The sequence below is a fragment of the Peromyscus californicus genome, unplaced genomic scaffold (genome assembly GCF_007827085.1).
Source record: "Peromyscus californicus insignis strain IS unplaced genomic scaffold, ASM782708v3 Scaffold_7__1_contigs__length_154581171, whole genome shotgun sequence".
Lineage (NCBI taxonomy): Eukaryota > Metazoa > Chordata > Mammalia > Rodentia > Cricetidae > Peromyscus > Peromyscus californicus.
This window is the reverse complement of record NW_026294595.1, coordinates 54,296,831-54,316,818: the sequence shown is the minus strand read 5'-3', so window position 1 is coordinate 54,316,818 and position 19,988 is coordinate 54,296,831. Positions and strand designations below refer to the sequence as shown.

The following is a 19,988-nucleotide window of genomic DNA, read 5'->3' as shown; positions in this document are numbered from 1 at the left end:
CACATAAGGAAGGCTTTATTTGATTTTTCTTACTATGATTCCCTTAGTCTCAGAGGCTTTGAACTTGAAGATTGTTGAATAACAATAGCTGAAAGAAGAAAATAAGCCTTCCCCACACTTACAGTAGTTAAGTAGAACTTCCTATTTTCTCACTCCGTGACACACAGCTTTAAAGCCTGGGATAGTAATTTCCCTGATGCTGGATAAATAATTCTATGTGTTACACAGAGTTGAATTTAGATGTCATGAGATGCTGTCAACTGGGGTAATTTTAACTACAGCTTTCGTGTTTGGGCAGACTTGAGGCTCATTTACTGTAGTTGTGTGCGTGTGCATGCGTGTGTGTGTGTGTGTGTGTGTGTGTGTGTGTGTGTGTGTGTGTGTGTGTAAATAGGGGAAACTTTTGAAAATATTTTAACGTATTATCAATTCGGGGTACTTTAACTATATCCACATCCATTCCCTTTGCAAGCATTTTGGGGATTTAAGAGAAGGGAAAACGAATGTACCCAGCACAGAAGCAAAGCTAAGTGGCCCCCCTTAGTGATGATGTAAGTGTATGAGGCCTATTGGTGGCTTATTAGGGACACTCACAAATAGCTTAGTAAGTATTCCATGTGCTACAGACAAGTTTTACTAATGTTTTTCTAGCCTGCAGATTGGAGGCCTGTCTTTCAATACTAAAATGCTAGACCAGTAAGGAATTAAGACACAAAACCATTCAGTGTAATGTAAGGAAAATGAATTAACAAAATGATAAAACTGCTTTCTCATTTGGGCAATAAAACTACAAGTAACATGACACTCCTACTTCCCCAGCAGATTGAGTTAAGACTCCACTTTCTGTTGATAAACTACATGCCTCTCACTTGGTTGTTTGTGGTACTACTGAAAGAGTGTGTGTGACTTGGTATCCCTGTTCAATAATGCTGTACAACTGACTTACACAATAAATTATCACCAATATTTTGATATTGGAGTCATTTCCTCTTATTTCTGCTTCCCCTGTTTTCTTAACTAATATCTTATTATAAAACATTTCTTGGAGTACTTTGGCTAGTTACTTGAATGAGGGGAAACTCGATTTTCTAGTAATAGACAACAGTGATTCCTTCAGGAGTTGGAATTGAACCTTGATAGAGGAAAGGCCTCAAGCTGGCCTTGAACTGGAAATCCTCCTGCCTCAGCCTTCCACATGCTGGGATTCCTGATGTGTATCACTGTGCCTGGCTAGCCCCCATTTTTGTAATTGTTGTTGTTGATATACAATTAGAAGTATTAGCTAAAATATACTTTTTCTTTGAAAAATAATTATTAGACTCAAGAAAATCCTGCATAACAATTCTATGCGTTTTTAGAAGCTGATGCAAATAATCCTGCATTTATGGTTTATAAATATTTATCTAGCACTTCTTCAAACTTCATCTGTAAACCCTACAAGATAAACTGGACAGAAAGTTGCTTCTGTATCGTAGGTATAGCTGCTTGATTTTCCGTAATAGGCTAAGAAAATTTAGGAATGTGTTTTTGATAAATTAATCTCTCCACAGTCCAATTCCAATGCAGAAGGCCGGTAATTGGTATCCAGTTCTTTGACTGACACTGTCTGTTAAACAAATCTGTATCATAACATCATAATAACTTTTCTCCACACAGAGATTGCTAGTATTCTGTCTGCCGGGGAAGGATTTCAAACCTATAGTTCTGATCTTCACGTCCGTAACATGAATGAAACACTTGAACTTTTATCTGAGCCTCCTGCCTATGCCACTCAGTTTGATTCCAGACAGGAAGGCACCGCCCCCTTTTTCATCAGAGAAGTATCCGATGCTGAAATAAGCATTGAAGATGTGGCTAAATTGTCGGTTACTGTTACTGGCTGCCCCAAGCCTAAAATTCAGTGGTTCTTTAATGGGGTTCTATTAACCCCTTCTGCTGACTACAAATTTGTCTTTGATGGGGATAACCACAGCCTGATCATTCTGTTCACCAGATTTGAGGATGAGGGGGAGTATACATGTATGGCCAGCAATGAATATGGTAAAGCGGTATGTAGTGCCTACCTAAAAATAACCCCCAAAGGAGAGCGGTGCAAGGACTCTGCCGTGAAGAAAGCTCTGGGAGAGTCTGAAGAGCCTTGTCCTCCTTACTTTTTCAAGGAGTTAAAACCAGTCCATTGTGCTCCAGGGACCCCTGCTGTCTTTGAATACCTGGTGCATGGAGAGCCTCCCCCTACTGTTTTGTGGTTCAGAGAAAACATGCCGCTTTATACCAATGTTTTCTACACCATCATTCACAATCCTGATGGCTCTGGGACCTTCATTGTTAACGACCCCCAGAGGGGAGACAGCGGCCCATACATCTGTAAAGCTAAGAACGTGTGGGGGGAGTCCACCTGTGTGGCAGAGCTTCTTGTGCTCCTGGAAGACACAGATGTGACCGATGCCTCCTGCAAAACCGAGTCCACATCAGGAGCTCCTGGGGATTTTCTGGAAACATCTGCAAGGGGCCCTTCAGTTCAGGCCTTTGACTCACAGCAAGAAATTACAGCTCTTGTCAAGGATGCCGTTTCGAAAACTGCTTTAATTGCAGAGGAAAAGCTGCAGCTCTCTTATGAGCATGATGTTGACAACAGTGAACTGAGTACTGGGATGACTATAGGGGTTCAGAAGCTGCAACCCATTGTCATGTCCACTCCTGAGAGCGCTGGGGAACTTCCTTCTGTTGATGGTACCCTTCACACACAGCCAGGCAAAGAGCCACCTCCTACTTCACAGCTGCAGACTGTCCAGCCTCAGAGAACCCTTCCCAGAGAAGACACTCAGCAGTTTGAAGAGCCTGAGAACATCCTCCCAAACGCCTCATCTGCAGCAAAAGTGGGTTCAGTCTCTGTCAGGCCCCTGAAGACCTTAGCAACTGAACCCAGAGGGAGTCATCCTCAGTCTTTACCAGCAGCTGCTGCTCATTCACTTCCGTCCTCTGTGGCTGACGAAGAAACACTTCAGCTAGAAGAAAAGATAGTCTCTGAAGTGGACAAAGACCCAAGAGCTCTCCTCCTATGTCACAGCTTAGCCGAGGGACATGTAGAAAGTCTAGAGGGTCCTGATGTTGTGATCTCTAATGTGCACTCGGAGCCTCAAGTCCCCTTGGAACACACATGCACAGAAGAAGGCAAAATCCTGATGGCCAATGCAGACCTACTAGAAAGCACAGGGCGAGATGCTGCAGAGAGGACCGAGGAAGGCAAGTCTCTAAGCTTGCCACTAGCACTTGAGGAAAAGCAGGTCCTCCTCAAGGAAGAGCACTCAGAGGACATGACTGTGCCCACCAGCCAAACCTTGATCTCTAAGAAAGAGCCCGAGGCAATAAAAGGGTTGAAGGAGGTACACGGAAGTGACCTGCTTACTAAGGAAGCTTTGTGTCCTGGTCTGCCCCAAGAGCAGCAATTACATCTGAAAACTCAGGTCCGCAGGGCCCTGCAAGCCGCAGTGGCCAGTGAGCAAGACAGTCTTTTCTCTGAGTGGCTAAGAAACATTGACAAGGTGGAGGTCAAGGCCATAGGCCTCTCTCAAGAGCCCAAATGCATCCTGTGCACCTACCTTATTACTTCAGTTAAGTCACTAACTGAAGAGGTAACCATCACCATTGAAGACCTAGATCCTCAAATAGCTAACCTGAAAACTGAGCTTAAGGATGCCTTGTGCTCCCTTGTATGTGAAGAAAGAAACATCTTAACAGCTGAGGATCCGAGCATTCAGAAAGAAGACAAACTAGGTGTGCAGGGTGGAATAGACCACTCTTCAGATGTCCAGAAAGTTGAGACCATCATAGAACCAGAAACTGTATCTAGATATCTCGTCTCCAAAGAAGAGGTCAGTTGTTTGAATGTAGAAAGTCACTTCAAAGATGGAGATGCTAATGAGGCTCCCCAGTCTGAGACTCTGAAGGCCCCAGAAGAGAGTGTCACCCAGAAGGCCAGCACAGTGAAGTCACAAGAAACTGACGCTACCTTAGCTGAGGATTGCCCTACTGTACTGAAACACTTAGTGGATACCGTTTCTGAGGAAGGCCAGACTGTCCACCTTACATCATTCATATCAAATGCTAAGGAGGTGAACTGGTATTTCAAGGGTAAACTGGTGCCTTCAGATACAAAGTTCAAGTGTTTACAAGATCAGAATGCCTACACTCTGGTAATCGACCCAGTGGAGGCAGAGGACGAAGGAGAGTATGTCTGTGAGGCCTCAAATGACAATGGAAAGGTGACAGTATCAGCGAAGCTCACTGTCAGAGAAAGAGGTTGGACTTTAGGCATGAAATGGATGAGGCTCTAATACCCACTGGGTGGTTATGATTTAGATTTCACCACTGAATCTTCACTGATCTGCCACTTTTCCAGAATGCCAGCTATTTAGAACAGGAATGACAGAAGTAAAGACGGAATCATGGTTATCGACTTCCTTTTCTCTCTTACTGCCTTGCTAGGTAGTCCATTTTCATAGCCACACGGCTACTTATTTTTTAAATAAAACATATTCTCATATGTTTTATAATGATAAATATGTTTTCATATGAAAATGCTGGGATAATATGTAATAAGAAGTTCTCAGTACATAGTCACTCGGGCCAGGTTCTTCTCTAAATTCAAAATGACCATGATTAGTCATCTACTTGTGTTTATTTCTGTTTATTGGCTATTGGCTCACTTTACCACTTTAGTTGATATATCACGTTTTCACCTTATTTTCAGCTACTAGCCAGCACGGAATATTTCAATGATACATCCTGTTGTTATGCATGCACATTCATAGCATCACATGTTAATAACCACCACTACCACCACCACCCCCCAATTCACTGCAGAGTAATGGTTAAAAATGTCACAAGCTGCTTTTCTGTCCTTTTGGGATTTTGCCTTCACGACCATTCTCATTTTCCAGTCACATGTCCCGGACTGCTGCAACCTGCCTCACTGATTTCAACTGTTTTATTTCAGCAACAGCAACAAAAGTTAATCTGAAAAAAAAAAAAATAGAATGTGGAATGCCTGACAAGGAGGCGTGCTAATGGGTTCTGCTTTCCTTTGCAGCTGCCCCTGTGATCAAAAGGAGAATTGAGCCCCTGGAAGTAGCCCTGGGACACCTAGCCAAGTTCACCTGTGAGATCCAAGGTGCCCCCAACGTCCGGTTCCAGTGGTTCAAAGCCGGCCGAGAAATCTATGAGAGCGACAAGTGTTCTATTCGATCTTCAAATTACGTCTCCAGTCTGGAAATCCTGAGAACCCAGGTTGTGGACTGTGGCGAGTATACCTGCAAAGCTTCCAATGAGTACGGCAGTGTCAGCTGCACGGCCACACTGACTGTCACAGGTAAATGCCACACACTGACATGGAGGCTGTCCCTCAGTTCATATTACTGTGTGTGCTGCTTTTTGTACAGGTGCGGAGGGTGTCACCAGCTGGAGATCTGCCATGGCATCACGCTGATTAAGAACCACAGAGGGGATGGGGGACAAGTCATTCTTTATAGTCACATTTCTATCAGCTGCCAAAGCAAATGTTCCTTTGTCTGTGGGGGGAAGGGGAGGGGGAAGAAGCATATTAAGTCATCAAATGAGCCTGGCTTCACTTAATAAGAAATATTTGAGGACTTTCTGGTGCTACTAAAAAACAAATAAATAAATAGCTGGGTGGTGGTGGTACACGCCTTTAATCTTAGCACTTGGGAAGCAAAGGCAGGTGAATCTCTGAGTTCAAGGCCAGCCTGGTTTACAGAGTAAGTTCCAAGACAGCCAGGACTAAACAGAAAATTCCTGTCTCAACAAAAGAAACAAAAAAAAAAAAACCCAAAAACAAAAACAAACAAACAAAAAACCCAAAACAAAAAATTAATATGAACCTAAATAACCAATCAGAAACAGAGTTACAAATAAAGCCAGAATTTCAAATAAATCAGAATATGCAGCTAAAATTACACAAAGTCCTACAATAAGACAGGGGAGCTGGGCAGAGGTGGCCCATGCCTTTAATCCCAGCACTCGGGAGGCAAAGGCAGGCAGGTCTCTATGAGTTCGAGGCCAGCCTGGTCTACAGAGCGAGATCCAGGACAGGCTCCAAAGCTACACAGAGAAACTGTACCTCGAAAAAAAAAAAAAAAAAAAAAAAACAAAAACCAAAATACTCTGTTTTTAATTTCCTAATTGACACATAGGGTAAATTTCAATTTGTTAATATTCATCAAATGCTTGAATTTCCTCCTTAGCAAAAAAAAAAAAAATCAGTCTGTCTGTCCTTCCCTTCCCTTCCTTCCCCTGCCCTCCCCTTTCCACTCTTCCCTTTTGTCCCTTCTTCCCTCCCTCCCTCCTTCCCTCCCTCCCTCCCTCCCTCTCTACCTATCTCCCCCTCCTCCTCTTTTCTTGCTGGTGGCCTCAGACTCTGATGCAAGAGCAGATGCTTGGGTAGAGGGAGGTTGCTCTTGGGCGGTGAGTCTTACTCAGTGAGAATGTCAGGGGGGAGGGAACCCACTTAACCACCTCAGGAAAAAGAATTCTTCAAAGCATCTTTTACTCTGTCACTTTATCACACAATCAAAAATCTTCAAGATTAAGAAACCTGCCCATAGTGACCCAGCCAGGGGGTTTTCACTCTGGAGCCAAAGTCTTCCCCTACAGCAAGACTTTGCCATTCTTCTTCTTTTTGAGATTATAATATAATTACATCATTTACCCCATTCTTCACTCCATCCCCTCCTATATACTTCTCCTTGCCTTTTTTCATTATTCATGGCCTCTCTTTTCATTAATTATTGTGTGTGTGTGTGTGTATATATATATATATATATATATATATATATATATATATATATATGTATATATTCCTAAATAAAACCTGCTCCGTCTGTATAATATTACTTGTATATTTTCAGGATTGACTATTTGGTATTAGATAACCATTTGATGCGCTTCTGCCTGAAGAAGACTATTTTTCCCACTTTCAGTAGCCCTTACATGCCTGTAGGGGTTGAGGCCTCATAGGCTTTCCTCTATGGTGGCATTATTCTTAATGACAGTTAAGGATTTTCTTGACCCAAATTAGCCCAGCTCAGTAATGGGCCTGAAGCAAAGGTTCAGTTGTAGGAGCAAAGGACAAGGAGAGATTCTGGGTCTTCTATCCGCAGGAGCAGATCCTAAAGCTTTGCTTCAGAATGGAGAATCGAAACGGGAAGCTTTTGCTGTGAAATATTTTTATAAGTGCAAAATCCCTCCTGGGTGCATTTGAAGTTATGTGATTTAAGGATTTCCTGGCATTTATCAGACAGTTAGAAAGACCTTTGGAAGGTTCTGTAATATCTTACCCCATCTTCAGCCAACTCATGTGCCTTTTCTTACCTCCTTTTTGATCTTCTAATTTACCAAATTAAAATACCAGCTGGATTGCTTATCAAATCCTCCCAACCCTTAACCCTCTGAACAGACAAAGCTTTAGTAATAATATCCCTTCATGAGGGAACATTTGTTCTTTCCTTAGCTAGAGACAATTTGTCAAGAGCACTCAACCCTTTCCTTTCCTAGTCTTTGGTCTTATTACTGCATTGTTATTTAAGCTAAGGTCTTGTGTTCACCTGAAGGCCTAAGTCATCTTTTCTCTGTCTTAGACTATGTAATTGCAGCGGAACTTCGGTGAAGACCACATGTAACACGAAAACCTTTCTTTTGCAGAGGCGTATCCACCAACCTTTCTCTCCAGACCCAAGTCCCTTACCACTTTCGTGGGTAAGGCAGCCAAGTTCCTCTGCACAGTGTCAGGGACCCCTGTGATCGAGGCCATCTGGCAGAAAGATGGTAGTGCCCTGTCACCGTCACCTAACTGCAGGATTGCAGAGGCCGATAACAAACACAGTTTAGAGCTCTCCAATCTTACCATTCAGGACAGGGGGGTTTACTCTTGTAAGGCTTCCAACAAATTTGGAGCCGATATCTGCCAAGCAGAGCTGACCATCATTGACAAACCCCACTTCATTAAAGAGTTAGAGGCTGTGCAGTCGGCCATCAATAAGAAGATCCACCTGGAGTGCCAAGTCGATGAAGACAGGAAAGTCACAGTCACGTGGAGCAAAGATGGTCAAAAACTGCCTGCTGGCAAAGATTACAAGATCTATTTTGAAGATAAAATAGCATCGCTTGAGATCCCCCTGGCCAAACTCAAAGATTCTGGAACCTACACGTGTACAGCTTCCAACGAGGCTGGGAGCAGCTCCTCATCTGCCACAGTCACGGTCAGAGGTAAGAGTGCAGGGTAGCCATCTGCCACCTCCTTGTCTGCAAGGAAGCCTTAGGAGAAAGACTGTTAGCTGTACCATTCACACCCTTTGGTACTTGTTTAATTCCTAAGGCAAACCTCTGGGTCTGGGGAAGTCCTGACATTATCCTGCTGGCTTTTTTAGTTTGGTTTATTATTTTTATTTAATCTTCTTTATTTACTTACTTTGGCTCTTTTAAAAAGGCAATTAACAAATCTTGCTTATAATTTCTTCTAAGAATTCATGTGTAGGCAACTCTTAACCATCTTCTTTTTAAATATTCATTTTGTGAAGTTATAATAATTACTTCATTTCTCCATTTCCCTTCCTCTCTCCAAACCCTCCCATATTCCCTTCCTTGTTTTCTTTCAAATTCACGACCATTTTTTTCATTAATTGTTGTCTCACACACATATATGCCTAAATACATAATTACAACCTGCTCTGTCTGTATAATCCTACTTGTACATATGTTTTTAGTACTAAAATCATTTGCTATTGGATAACCAGGTGATGTGCTCTTCCCTGAGGAAGACTCTTCCTCCTGCCCTCAGCATTTCTTGGTTGCCCGTAGTGCTTTGTATAGGTTGAGGCCTGGTGGGATACCCTACCCCCATCCACATTAGCATGTCTATCGTCGATGTCTTCGTTCAGAAAGTCACTCTTCATATGGATACAGTCTGCTTGCTCGTGTCTTTTTTCCTTTTACCAAGAGATGGGAAAGTGGTCCCAAATGAAGGAAAGGGCTCAAAGCATCACGGCTTGTGCAGAAGTCTTGTGAAGATTTGTTTCTGTATGCTCTGTCTTTTGTCACGTGCGTCTGCTTTCTCTTTTGTGGTGTGTATGCTTCGGTCATCATCTCCATCTTGTTTCCTTTTTTTCTTTTCTTTTTTTTTTTTTTTAACTACACATCATGTAGAACCACCGTCCTTTGTGAAGAAGGTGGACCCCTCTTACCTAATGCTCCCGGGTGAATCAGCACGCCTCCATTGCAAGCTGAAAGGCTCACCTGTGATCCAGGTCACTTGGTTTAAAAATAACAGAGAACTTAGTGAAAGCAACACGGTCCGCATCTCTTTTGCCCATTCTGAGGCGATCCTCGACATCACTGATGTCAAGGTCCATGACAGTGGGACCTACTCCTGTGAAGCCACGAATGACGTGGGCAGCGACAGCTGTAGTGCTGAAGTCGTTATCAAAGGTCGGTTTCCTGAGCTCCGGCTCCTCCTCATTTTGCTGAGCGACTTTTCCTTTGGCTTGCTGGTGCCTCACAACTTACCCTGTGCTTCCGTGCCTTTATTGTAGAGCCGCCTTCTTTCATCAGAACTCTTGAGCCCGCAGACATAGTGCGAGGGGCCAACGCGCTGCTTCAGTGTGAAGTTGCAGGCACGGGACCCTTTGAAATTAGCTGGTTTAAAGATAAGAAGCAAATTCGAAGTAGTAAAAAGTACAGGGTGTTTGCTCAGAAGTCTTTTGTGTTTCTGGAAATCGCGTCTTTCAATAGTGCGGACGTTGGCGATTACGAATGCGTAGTCGCTAATGAAGTTGGAAAGTGTGGCTGTGTCGCAACGCACTTATTAAAAGGTTAGTGTGTGTGTATGTGTGTGTGTGTGGGGGGGGGGGTATTTTTCTAATAAATTGTCCAAATAGCTTTCTTAATCCACAGAAAGAAAGTTAATTCGTTCTCTTCTTCTAACCTTTAAGATGTGTTGTGTCTTAATTTGAACTTAGGGCCCGGAGTTTTCACTCAGTCTTTGTCTTGATATGAATAGAAATATTTCTTCTCTGATAACAGAAGAAAATTACATAAACAGTCATTTTATTTGCTGATAAAGATTTGTAGTCTGTGCCTCTCTTGAATGGAATTGTTCATTCTTCCTATAGTTTCTCTCTTCTTTCTAATACACAAATGCTGTGAGATGGGAAACATGTAGCCCAAATTGAACCCTGCGGTAGAGATGGGGGTTGAGAGTGTGTGGGAACTGACACATGTGTATGCTCTTCCTCAACTAGAACCACCAACCTTTGTCAAGAAAGTAGATGATCTCACAGCTCTGGCAGGACAGACTGTGACCTTACAAGCTGCTGTGAGAGGGTCAGAACCCATCTCTGTCATGTGGATGAAAGGCCAAGAAGTCATTAAAGAAGATGGAAAAATTAAAATGAGCTTTTCCAATGGAGTTGCGGTGTTGACCATCCCTGATGTGCAGATTAGTTTTGGTGGCAAATATACATGCCTGGCTGAGAATGAAGCCGGGAGCCAAACATCTGTCGGGGAACTAATAGTTAAAGGTCTGTGTAGGAACATTTTAACTTTTAATTGGCTTTCTCACTTAAAATTGAAGCCTTGATTCATGCCAAGGAGTCCTAACTCTCTAATACTTTTATAGAACCTGCCAAAATCATTGAGCGAGCAGAACTGATCCAAGTGACTGCAGGAGACCCAGCCACCCTGGAGTACACAGTCTCAGGCACCCCAGAGCTCAAGCCCAAGTGGTACAAAGACGGGAGGCCCCTGGTTGCTAGTAAAAAGTACCGAATCAGTTTTAAAAACAACATTGCCCAGCTGAAGTTTTATTCGGCTGAACTGCACGACAGTGGCCAGTACACATTTGAGATTTCCAATGAAGTGGGCAGCAGTTCCTGCGAGACCACGTTTACTGTGTTAGGTTAGTATTTTTAGAAAACTCCATCTCTCTCTAAAAGCGCAACAAAAGCACCCAAAGATAAACCACTGAGCAGTTGGCCATGTTGATCTTATTTTCTCTCTTCCGCCACAAACAGATCGGGACATTGCTCCATTTTTTACCAAACCCTTACGCAACCTGGACAGTGTTGTGAGCGGTACCTGCAGGTTAGACTGCAAAATCTCTGGCTCCCTCCCCATGCGGGTGTCCTGGTTTAAGGATGGCAAGGAAATCACGGCTTCTGACAGATACCAGATGGCATTTGTGGAAGGCACGGCCTCTTTGGAGATCAGCAGGGTAGACATGAATGACGCAGGGAATTTCACCTGTCGGGCCACAAATTCCGTGGGGAGCAAAGACAGCAGCGGAGCCCTGATTGTGCAAGGTTGGCTAGGGGCTTTGTTGTCTACTTCCCCAATATTCAAATCAAGTCTACTTCCCTTGGGTCCAGACTTGTAACTCCTTCGACTTCTATCTTCTGCCTCTTCTTCAGAACCACCCAGCTTTGTCATTAAGCCGGGGTCCAGGGATGTCCTGCCCGGCTCGGCAGTCTGCCTGAAGAGTACTTTCCAAGGATCCACTCCTCTCACCATCAGATGGTTTAAGGGTGACAAAGAGCTGGTTTCTGGTGGAAGCTGCTACATTACCAAAGACGCTTTAGAGAGTTCCCTGGAACTCTATGCAGTGAAAACCTCGGATTCAGGCACATACACGTGCAAAGTCAGCAACGTGGCCGGAAGTGTGGAGTGCAGTGCAAACTTGTTTGTGAAAGGTTTGCAGTCTTCTCTTGATGCCTCTGTGTGACCCTTTTTACATACGTTCTTTTATTCTTTCTGCTGTTTCTTAATAACTCCCTCCCTTCCACAGAGCCTGCTACGTTCATTGAAAAGTTAGAGCTGTCACAACTGTTAAAGAAGGGAGATGCCACTCAGCTGGCCTGCAAAGTCACGGGCACCCCGCCAATTAAAATAACATGGTTTGCGAATGACAGAGAACTGAGAGAGAGCAGCAAACACAAAATGTCTTTTGTGGAGTCCACAGCCGTTTTAAAGCTTACAGATGTGGCCATTGAAGACAGTGGTGAATACATGTGTGAAGCTCAAAATGAGGCTGGTAGCGACCACTGCACTAGCATTGTGATAGTCAAAGGTTTGTTCTCGCTGTATCTCCTCCACATGACCAAGCTTTTGGCCCGTAGCACAGATCCCCGCCCATTAACGCAAGCCATTCTCTTCTACTGTAGAGTCACCCTACTTTACCAAGGAGTTTAAGCCCATTGAAGTACTGAAGGAGTACGATGTCATGTTGCTGGCCGAGGTGGCAGGCACCCCTCCCTTTGAGATCACTTGGTTCAAAGACAACACGACCCTGCGCAGTGGTAGGAAATACAAAACCTTCATTCAGGATCAGCTGGTTAGTCTGCAGATTCTCAAGTTTGTAGCTGCAGATGCGGGTGAATACCAGTGCCGGGTGACCAACGAGGTGGGCAGCAGCACCTGCAGTGCGAGGGTGACATTAAGAGGTCAGTGTGGGCTTAGCTGACGGACGGGCTCTTCTCCCCAGACCAGTCTTAAGTGTGTAGCTGCAGCTTTGCTGTAGAGCAGGTACTGATTGAGAACTCATTCTTCTGATAGAACCCCCATCCTTCATTAAGAAGATTGAGACCACCAGCTCCCTCCGTGGAGGCACAGCCGCCTTCCAGGCCACGCTGAAAGGCTCCTTGCCAATCACAGTGACTTGGTTAAAAGACAATGACGAGATCACTGAGGACGACAACATAAGAATGACTTTTGAGAACAACGTGGCTAGTCTCTACCTGAGTGGTATTGAAGTCAAGCATGATGGGAAATATGTCTGTCAAGCCAAAAACGATGCAGGCATACAAAGGTGTTCTGCATTGCTCTCAGTCAAAGGTTGGTTCAGAAAACTGCCTTAGGTTGGAGGGGGAAAAAAAATGCAGATTAAAGACCTCTCAGCAGGGCACTTCACAGCCCACATCTGTCCTTTGTTTTCTGCAGAACCTGCAACAATAACGGAGGAGGCTGTGTCCATAGATGTCACTCAAGGAGACCCGGCCACTTTGCAAGTTAAATTTTCAGGGACTAAGGAGATTACAGCCAAATGGTTTAAAGATGGCCAAGAACTTACTCTGGGTCCAAAATACAAAATCAGTGTCACTGACACAGTCTCAATACTGAAGATTATTTCCACAGAGAAGAAAGATAGTGGAGAATATACTTTTGAGGTCCAAAATGATGTTGGGAGAAGCAGCTGCAAGGCTAGCATTAATGTCTTAGGTTGGTATTGATTTCTACAGGGAGGAGTTGAGCGTCTCAGGGGCCCTTCCTCTCGTACGATTTGAAGAGAAAAATAGAGGGCTATGGGTGTAGTTCATGTGTGTGCAAGGTACTGGGTTCATGCCTTAGCACTCCATGGTCAGAGGGGAGGGAGGGAGAGAGAGAACAAATAGCTAGATTAACCTAAATTTTTCTTGCTTTTCTGTTGGCTAGATCTTATTATACCTCCTTCATTCACCAAGAAACTGAGGAAAATGGACAGCATTAAAGGATCTTTTATTGACTTAGAATGTATAGTGGCTGGATCACATCCCATAAGCATCCAGTGGTTCAAAGATGACCAGGAAATATCAGCTAGTGACAAGTACAAATTCTCTTTCCATGATAACACTGCCTTCTTGGAGATAAGTCAGCTGGAAGGCACAGACAGCGGTACATACGCCTGTTCTGCCACCAACAAGGCGGGTCACAGCCAGTGCAGTGGCCACCTGACTGTCAAAGGTTGGCCATGTTTTTCTCTACCTCCCCCAGCTGTACTGCCTTGAACTTCTTATGCCTCCTCTTCTTTGCTGAGTTCTAAAATAAACCTGTCTCTCTCTCTCTCTCTTCTGCTTCCTGTTCTTCCATCCCAGAACCCCCTTACTTCGTAGAAAAGCCACAGTCACAGGATGTGAATCCCAGCACCAGGGTTCAGTTGAAAGCTCTTGTGGGGGGCACTGCGCCCATGACAATAAAGTGGTTTAAAGATAACAAGGAGCTGCACCCCGGGGCTGCTCGCTCGCTTTGGAAGGATGACACCTCCACCATTCTAGAGCTCTTTTCTGCCAAGGCTGCTGACTCTGGGACCTACATTTGCCAGCTAAGCAATGACGTTGGCACCGCCAGCAGTAAAGCCACCCTCTTTGTGAAAGGTCTGCTCTCTATATTGCCTCTTTTTCTTGCTTGCCTCGCTTGTCTTTGGGAAGGGAAAGGTCGTTAAGAAAACGGTTTTGGTCATTGAACTTCGTTTTTAAAAAAAAACATTCAGCATGTCACTCTCTTTCTTTTCTCATCTTTAGAACCTCCTCAATTTATTAAGAAGCCCAGTCCAGTGCTAGTGCTGAGGAATGGACAGTCAACAACATTTGAATGCCAAGTAACAGGCACTCCTGAAATCAGAGTTTCTTGGTATCTGGATGGGAATGAAATAACAGATCTTAGGAAGTACGGCATTTCTTTTGTGGATGGTTTAGCCACTTTCCAGATTTCTAATGCCAGGGTAGAAAACAGTGGGACTTACGTCTGTGAAGCAAGAAATGACGCAGGCACTGCGAGCTGCAGCATTGAGCTGAAAGTGAAAGGTTCGTGAGGGCCTCTGCTTTGTGTTTCAGCAGGGCTGTCTGCTGGCTCCAGGGCTTCTCTTGAGTTAAGCCCTCTCTGTCTTCCTTTTGACTCTGTAGAGCCTCCCACCTTTATCAGGGAGCTGGAGCCTGTGGAGGTGGTAAAGGACACTGATGTGGAGCTGGAGTGTGAAGTCATGGGGACAACACCATTGGAAGTCACCTGGCTGAAGAATAACAAGGAAATCAGAAGTGGCAAAAAATACACCATGTCTGAGAAAATGTCCGTGTTTTATCTGCATATAACCAAGTGTGACCCTTCAGACGTTGGGGAATATCAGTGTATCATAGCCAACGAGGGAGGCAGCTGCTCGTGTAGTGCTCGAGTTGCCTTGAAAGGTCAGTCGTGTGCTAGGACCAACATTGAGGGCTCTTTGGTTGTAGGTAATGAGTAAGAGTTCAAAGGCGCCTCTTCTTGAACCACTGTCTTATCTTATCACAGAACCACCATCGTTCATCAAGAAGATAGAGAATGTCACCACTGTCTTGAAGAGTTCCGCCACCTTTCAGAGTACCGTGGCAGGCTCACCCCCCATTTCTATAACTTGGTTAAAGGATGACCAGATTCTTGAGGAAAATGACAATGTGCATATTTCATTTGTGGACAATGTAGCCACACTGCAAGTCCAGAGTGTAGATAACGGACATAGTGGGCGATACACGTGTCAGGCCAAGAATGAGTCAGGAGTTGAGAGGTGCTATGCCTTCCTCCTAGTACAAGGTCGGTGAATTATTCTCTTTCAATAGTGGTCTACCGAGATGGCTTTATAGGCACATTTGGGTTCTAATGGAATTACTGACCTACCTTATGCACATTTTTATCCTTACTGCAGAACCCGCTCAAATCATAGAGAAAGCTAAGTCAGTTGATGTTACCGAGAAAGACCCGGTCACCTTGGAGTGTGTGGTAGCTGGGACACCTGAACTTAAAGTCAAATGGCTTAAAGATGGGAAACAAATTGTACCCAGTAGATACTTTTCAATGAGTTTTGAAAATAATGTGGCCAGTTTCAGGATTCAGTCTGTAATGAAACAAGACAGTGGACAGTACACATTCAAGGTGGAAAACGACTTTGGGAGCAGTAGCTGTGACGCCTACCTGAGAGTGCTAGGTGTGTACCTCTGCCCTGCCAGCTGCCCTTCATTAGAGCAGATACCTGGTAGACAAATAGCAACATACTAATGGGTGTGTTTTTGCCGTTTGCCTTGGATAGACCAAGATATTCCCCCATCGTTCACCAAAAAGTTGACCAAAATGGACAAAGTTCTGGGATCTTCTATTCACATGGAGTGCAAGGTTTCTGGATCTCTTCCTATTAGTGCTCAGTGGTTTAAAGATGGAAAAGAAATATCCACAAGTGCAAAATACAGACTCGTATGTCACGAAAACACTGTGTCGCTGGAAGTTAGCAATCTGGAATTAGAAGACACCGCAAATTACACCTGCAAGGTGTCCAATGTAGCAGGAGATGACGCCTGCAGCAGCATCTTAACCGTGAAAGGTGAGGACTGCTCGTCCTCTTCTGCTCTTTGTCGGTACTTCTAGAACATACCACTCTTAACCTTGTATCCTCAGAGGTTAAAAAAAAAATCTTAGTAATGCTGTTTCTTTCAATTCACATTCATTGAATTCAAGAAATATTTAATCATTAACTCTTTTCGTGAGTTGTTTTCTTAGATACTCATTAAAAAATCATTGGGCTACAAGGGCCATGACTAAATATGACTCTCTTAAAATCTGTAGAACCACCAAGCTTCCTAGTGAAGCCTGAGCGACAGCAAGCTATACCTGATTCGACAGTGGAATTTAAGGCTGTGCTGAAGGGAACACCACCGTTCAAAATTAAGTGGCTCAAGGATGATGTGGAACTTGCCTCAGGACCTAAATGTTTCATTGGCTTGGAAGGGTCAACCAGCTTCTTAAATCTCTACTCAGTGGATGCTTCCAAGACTGGACAATACACTTGCCAAGTTACCAATGACGTTGGTAGCGACTCTTGCACTACGATGTTGCTTGTGACAGGTGTGCAAGTTTGATTGTCTTATGTTTCTGTCTGCCTCATGCCTCTGTTGTTCCTGAACTCTGTTACAAAGCAGCTTGCTAACACAGTAGGAGAGTATATTCCCCAGACCTTGGTCACATTTCTCCCTTTCCTACCTATTACCTAATGGGGCTTTTGTGATTCCTTGCTCCTCTTTCATAATCTCCTTTCTCCTGACTCTTTAGAACCACCGAAGTTTGTAAAGAAATTAGAAGCAACCAAAATAGTAAAAGCAGGTGACTCCACACGCCTGGAATGCAAGATCACTGGGTCTCCAGAAATACAGGTCGTGTGGTACAGAAATGAACATGAGCTCACAGCCAGCGATAAGTACCAGATGACTTTCATTGACTCAGTGGCGGTCATACAGATGAACAGCCTTGGGACAGAGGACAGTGGAGATTTTATCTGTGAGGCTCAGAATCCCGCTGGCAGCACCAGCTGCAGTACCAAGGTTATAGTAAAAGGTAGAAACCTCCTTCTGTTCCTCATTAACAAAAACGTGTCTTCTCCCCTGGGTATCACAGTTTCTTATTCTTCACTGCTCTCTTAGTTTCTATCTAAAGCCCAGGGGTATTTCCCTAAGATACAATCATGTCACTGATTGAATGTTACTTCTTGTGAAGCTTTGTCTACATTCAGGTGGTCATTCTGAGATATTTTTCCTGTAATTCCAATACTGTAATTCTGACCACCAAAATATACCTATAAAAATAAAAAGGGAAATTTTTAAATTAATCTTTTGATTTCAATCACATTGCAGCTATATCAGCATCTCCAGTACAGTCTGTATCATAATGAAGTAACAATATAAACAATACAGGTTTTATTATTACATCTTTAAAATGGCAATAATACGTTTCCTCTTTCTCACAAATCAGCTCCTTTCTTTAAAAACAACTTTACTGTGGTGCAAATAGTGCCAGTATTTTCCACAGCCATTTCCCAACATGCTTTGCCATAAAGATCAAGTTTGTCATGTAAGATAATTGTTAGAGTAACCATTTCCTGAAATGGAAGGCTCAGATCACAGCTGTTTTTGTGACTTCTGGGTATCTCTGTTGTAAAGCATAAATGACACTCTTTTTTTAATTTCTAAAGGCAAAATTCCATACATCATAGAATTTCTATTTATTGATAAATTTGCTCATTTATAAATTCAGCATCAGTCTTTGTAGAGCAACATAAATCAACACATTGAACTCAGCTGGGACCTCTAGGATACATCTTGGCTCTCCATCTATCTAGCTAATAAGTAATAGTGCTACCTACACATGATACTATCTTAAACCATGCATCCCATTGAAAAGCAAGCAGAAAACCATTTTCTATCGGAGGATATCAACTAGCCCAACTCATGAGCAATTCTTGTTTTTTACAGAACCACCTGTCTTTAGCAGCTTCCCTCCTGTAGTAGAAACCCTTAAGAACACCGAAGTTAGCATTGAATGTGAGCTTTCAGGAACACCACCATTTGAGGTGGTGTGGTACAAAGACAAGCGCCAACTCCGAAGCAGCAAGAAGTACAAGATCGCATCTAAGAATTTCCACGCAAGCATTCACATCCTCAATGTGGAATCTACAGACATTGGCGAGTACCACTGCAAAGCCCAGAATGAAGTGGGCAGTGACACCTGTGTGTGTGCCATAAAATTAAAAGGTGAGCATAGCTTCTATACATGGCAGAAATATCAGGCATGTGCAAAGTGCTCAGTGTGTCCTCTCTCCCATTACCTGGAAAGCTTTTTGAGCAATCTCCATTCATCTTTTCCTGTCCAGAACCACCAAAATTCATTTCCAAGCTGAGCAGCCTCACAGTGGTGGCTGGCCAGCCTGCCGAGCTGCAAGCAACCATAGAAGGTGCCCAGCCTATTTCTGTCCAGTGGCTTAAAGAGAAAGAAGAAGTGATCAGAGAGAGTGAGAACATTAGAATTTCATTCATGGACAACGTTGCAACTCTGCAGTTTGCTAAAGCTGAGCCAACCAATGCTGGGAAATACATCTGCCAAGTCAAGAACGATGGTGGAGTGAGGGAGAACATGGCCACCTTGACCGTCTTAGGTACAACAGAACTTGGGGGCAACCACTGGAATGATTTCCATGCATTCTCTTTGTTCTGAATTTCTTCCAGAACCATACTGAGCCTTGCTGTTCAGAAGGCTTAGGAAAAAGACACAATTGATCTTAAGTGCTCTTTTCTGATTCCTGTGATTCTAACAAAAATTAGCTAGCTGTTTTATTTATATGCACTGCTTTTCTTCATGGATAGCAAATATTCTGACTGTATTTTATGTCAACATGAATCCCCTTGGGGCCTCTCTGCTGTTACAAGGAAATTTTGTTTTCAGAATAGCAGTGGTTAAGCCGACAAAAACTCCAAAGATCAATGTTTGAAGGAAAGATTTGCACTTTCATCACTGAGCATATTAAATTTCAATCCAGTGATAAGAATGAAAGTGAAGAGAACTTTCAAAATATCTCCACTAGCATGTTAACAAAGAGAAAAAAACACCAAGTAACTCATTTAACAGGGACCCGCTACTCTAAAGAGCATCAAATGTAAATCAAAACACATTATCTGGAGCCCAGTGAGATGGCTCAGTGGGTAAAGGTACCTGCTGCCATGCCTGAGGACCTGAGTTCAATCCCTGGGACTGACATGGGTCTCTGACCTCCATATGCATTTCATGGCATATAGCCCCACCAAACACACATACGCACTTACAAAACAAATATTATTTGTACTTTTTTAAAAAAATAGGTTGTCTAATATAAATTGCCTGGATTGTTTTGGAGTTGATTAATACCCAGACGTGTTTTCAATTAATGCAAATAATTTTATGAATGCATAGAATTACAGAATCACATTTTAGAGCTGAGAGAGGAAAATGTAACCATCAGTGAGAAAAATGGTGCAATTCATAGAGGAGATAAGGACAGGTTCCAGATTTTCAAAGATGCATCTCATGTTTTATTTCAGAGCCTGCAGTCATTGTAGAGAAGGCAGGATCCATGACGGTGACTGTGGGAGAAACATGTACCCTGGAGTGTAAGGTGGCTGGCACACCTGAACTCTCTGTTGAGTGGTACAAGGATGGGAAGCTCTTGACCAGCAGCCAAAAACACAAATTTAGCTTCTACAACAAAATCTCGTCCTTAAAAATTCTCTCAGTTGAAAAGGAAGATGCAGGCACCTACACATTCCAGGTTCAGAACAACGTTGGGAAAAGCAGTTGCACTGCCGTGGTCGATGTATCAGGTTAGTTCTGGCATTTTCACCAGCTTG

At 43.5% G+C, this 19,988-nt stretch overlaps 1 protein-coding gene across 2 annotated transcripts in view; it reads left to right on the top strand.

Moving 5' to 3' along the window:
* The window catches only part of Ttn (titin), a 273,083-nt gene that overhangs the window by 61,456 nt on the left and 191,639 nt on the right, over positions 1 to 19,988 (top strand). Inside the window, exons 45-69 of one of the 2 annotated variants that reach the window (XM_052723590.1) lie at positions 1,657 to 4,299; positions 5,090 to 5,368; positions 7,717 to 8,280; positions 9,217 to 9,498; positions 9,603 to 9,881; positions 10,311 to 10,589; positions 10,688 to 10,966; positions 11,082 to 11,369; positions 11,478 to 11,756; positions 11,852 to 12,133; positions 12,228 to 12,506; positions 12,619 to 12,897; positions 13,003 to 13,281; positions 13,495 to 13,782; positions 13,914 to 14,192; positions 14,340 to 14,621; positions 14,721 to 14,999; positions 15,103 to 15,381; positions 15,494 to 15,772; positions 15,875 to 16,162; positions 16,405 to 16,683; positions 16,888 to 17,169; positions 18,084 to 18,362; positions 18,482 to 18,763; positions 19,683 to 19,961. In XM_052723590.1, the coding sequence (XP_052579550.1) occupies positions 1,657 to 4,299; positions 5,090 to 5,368; positions 7,717 to 8,280; positions 9,217 to 9,498; positions 9,603 to 9,881; positions 10,311 to 10,589; positions 10,688 to 10,966; positions 11,082 to 11,369; positions 11,478 to 11,756; positions 11,852 to 12,133; positions 12,228 to 12,506; positions 12,619 to 12,897; positions 13,003 to 13,281; positions 13,495 to 13,782; positions 13,914 to 14,192; positions 14,340 to 14,621; positions 14,721 to 14,999; positions 15,103 to 15,381; positions 15,494 to 15,772; positions 15,875 to 16,162; positions 16,405 to 16,683; positions 16,888 to 17,169; positions 18,084 to 18,362; positions 18,482 to 18,763; positions 19,683 to 19,961 (9,666 nt within the window). The remainder of the gene's footprint in view (positions 1 to 1,656; positions 4,300 to 5,089; positions 5,369 to 7,716; positions 8,281 to 9,216; positions 9,499 to 9,602; positions 9,882 to 10,310; positions 10,590 to 10,687; positions 10,967 to 11,081; positions 11,370 to 11,477; positions 11,757 to 11,851; positions 12,134 to 12,227; positions 12,507 to 12,618; positions 12,898 to 13,002; positions 13,282 to 13,494; positions 13,783 to 13,913; positions 14,193 to 14,339; positions 14,622 to 14,720; positions 15,000 to 15,102; positions 15,382 to 15,493; positions 15,773 to 15,874; positions 16,163 to 16,404; positions 16,684 to 16,887; positions 17,170 to 18,083; positions 18,363 to 18,481; positions 18,764 to 19,682; positions 19,962 to 19,988) is intronic. The other variant, XM_052723591.1, reaches the window with a different exon arrangement.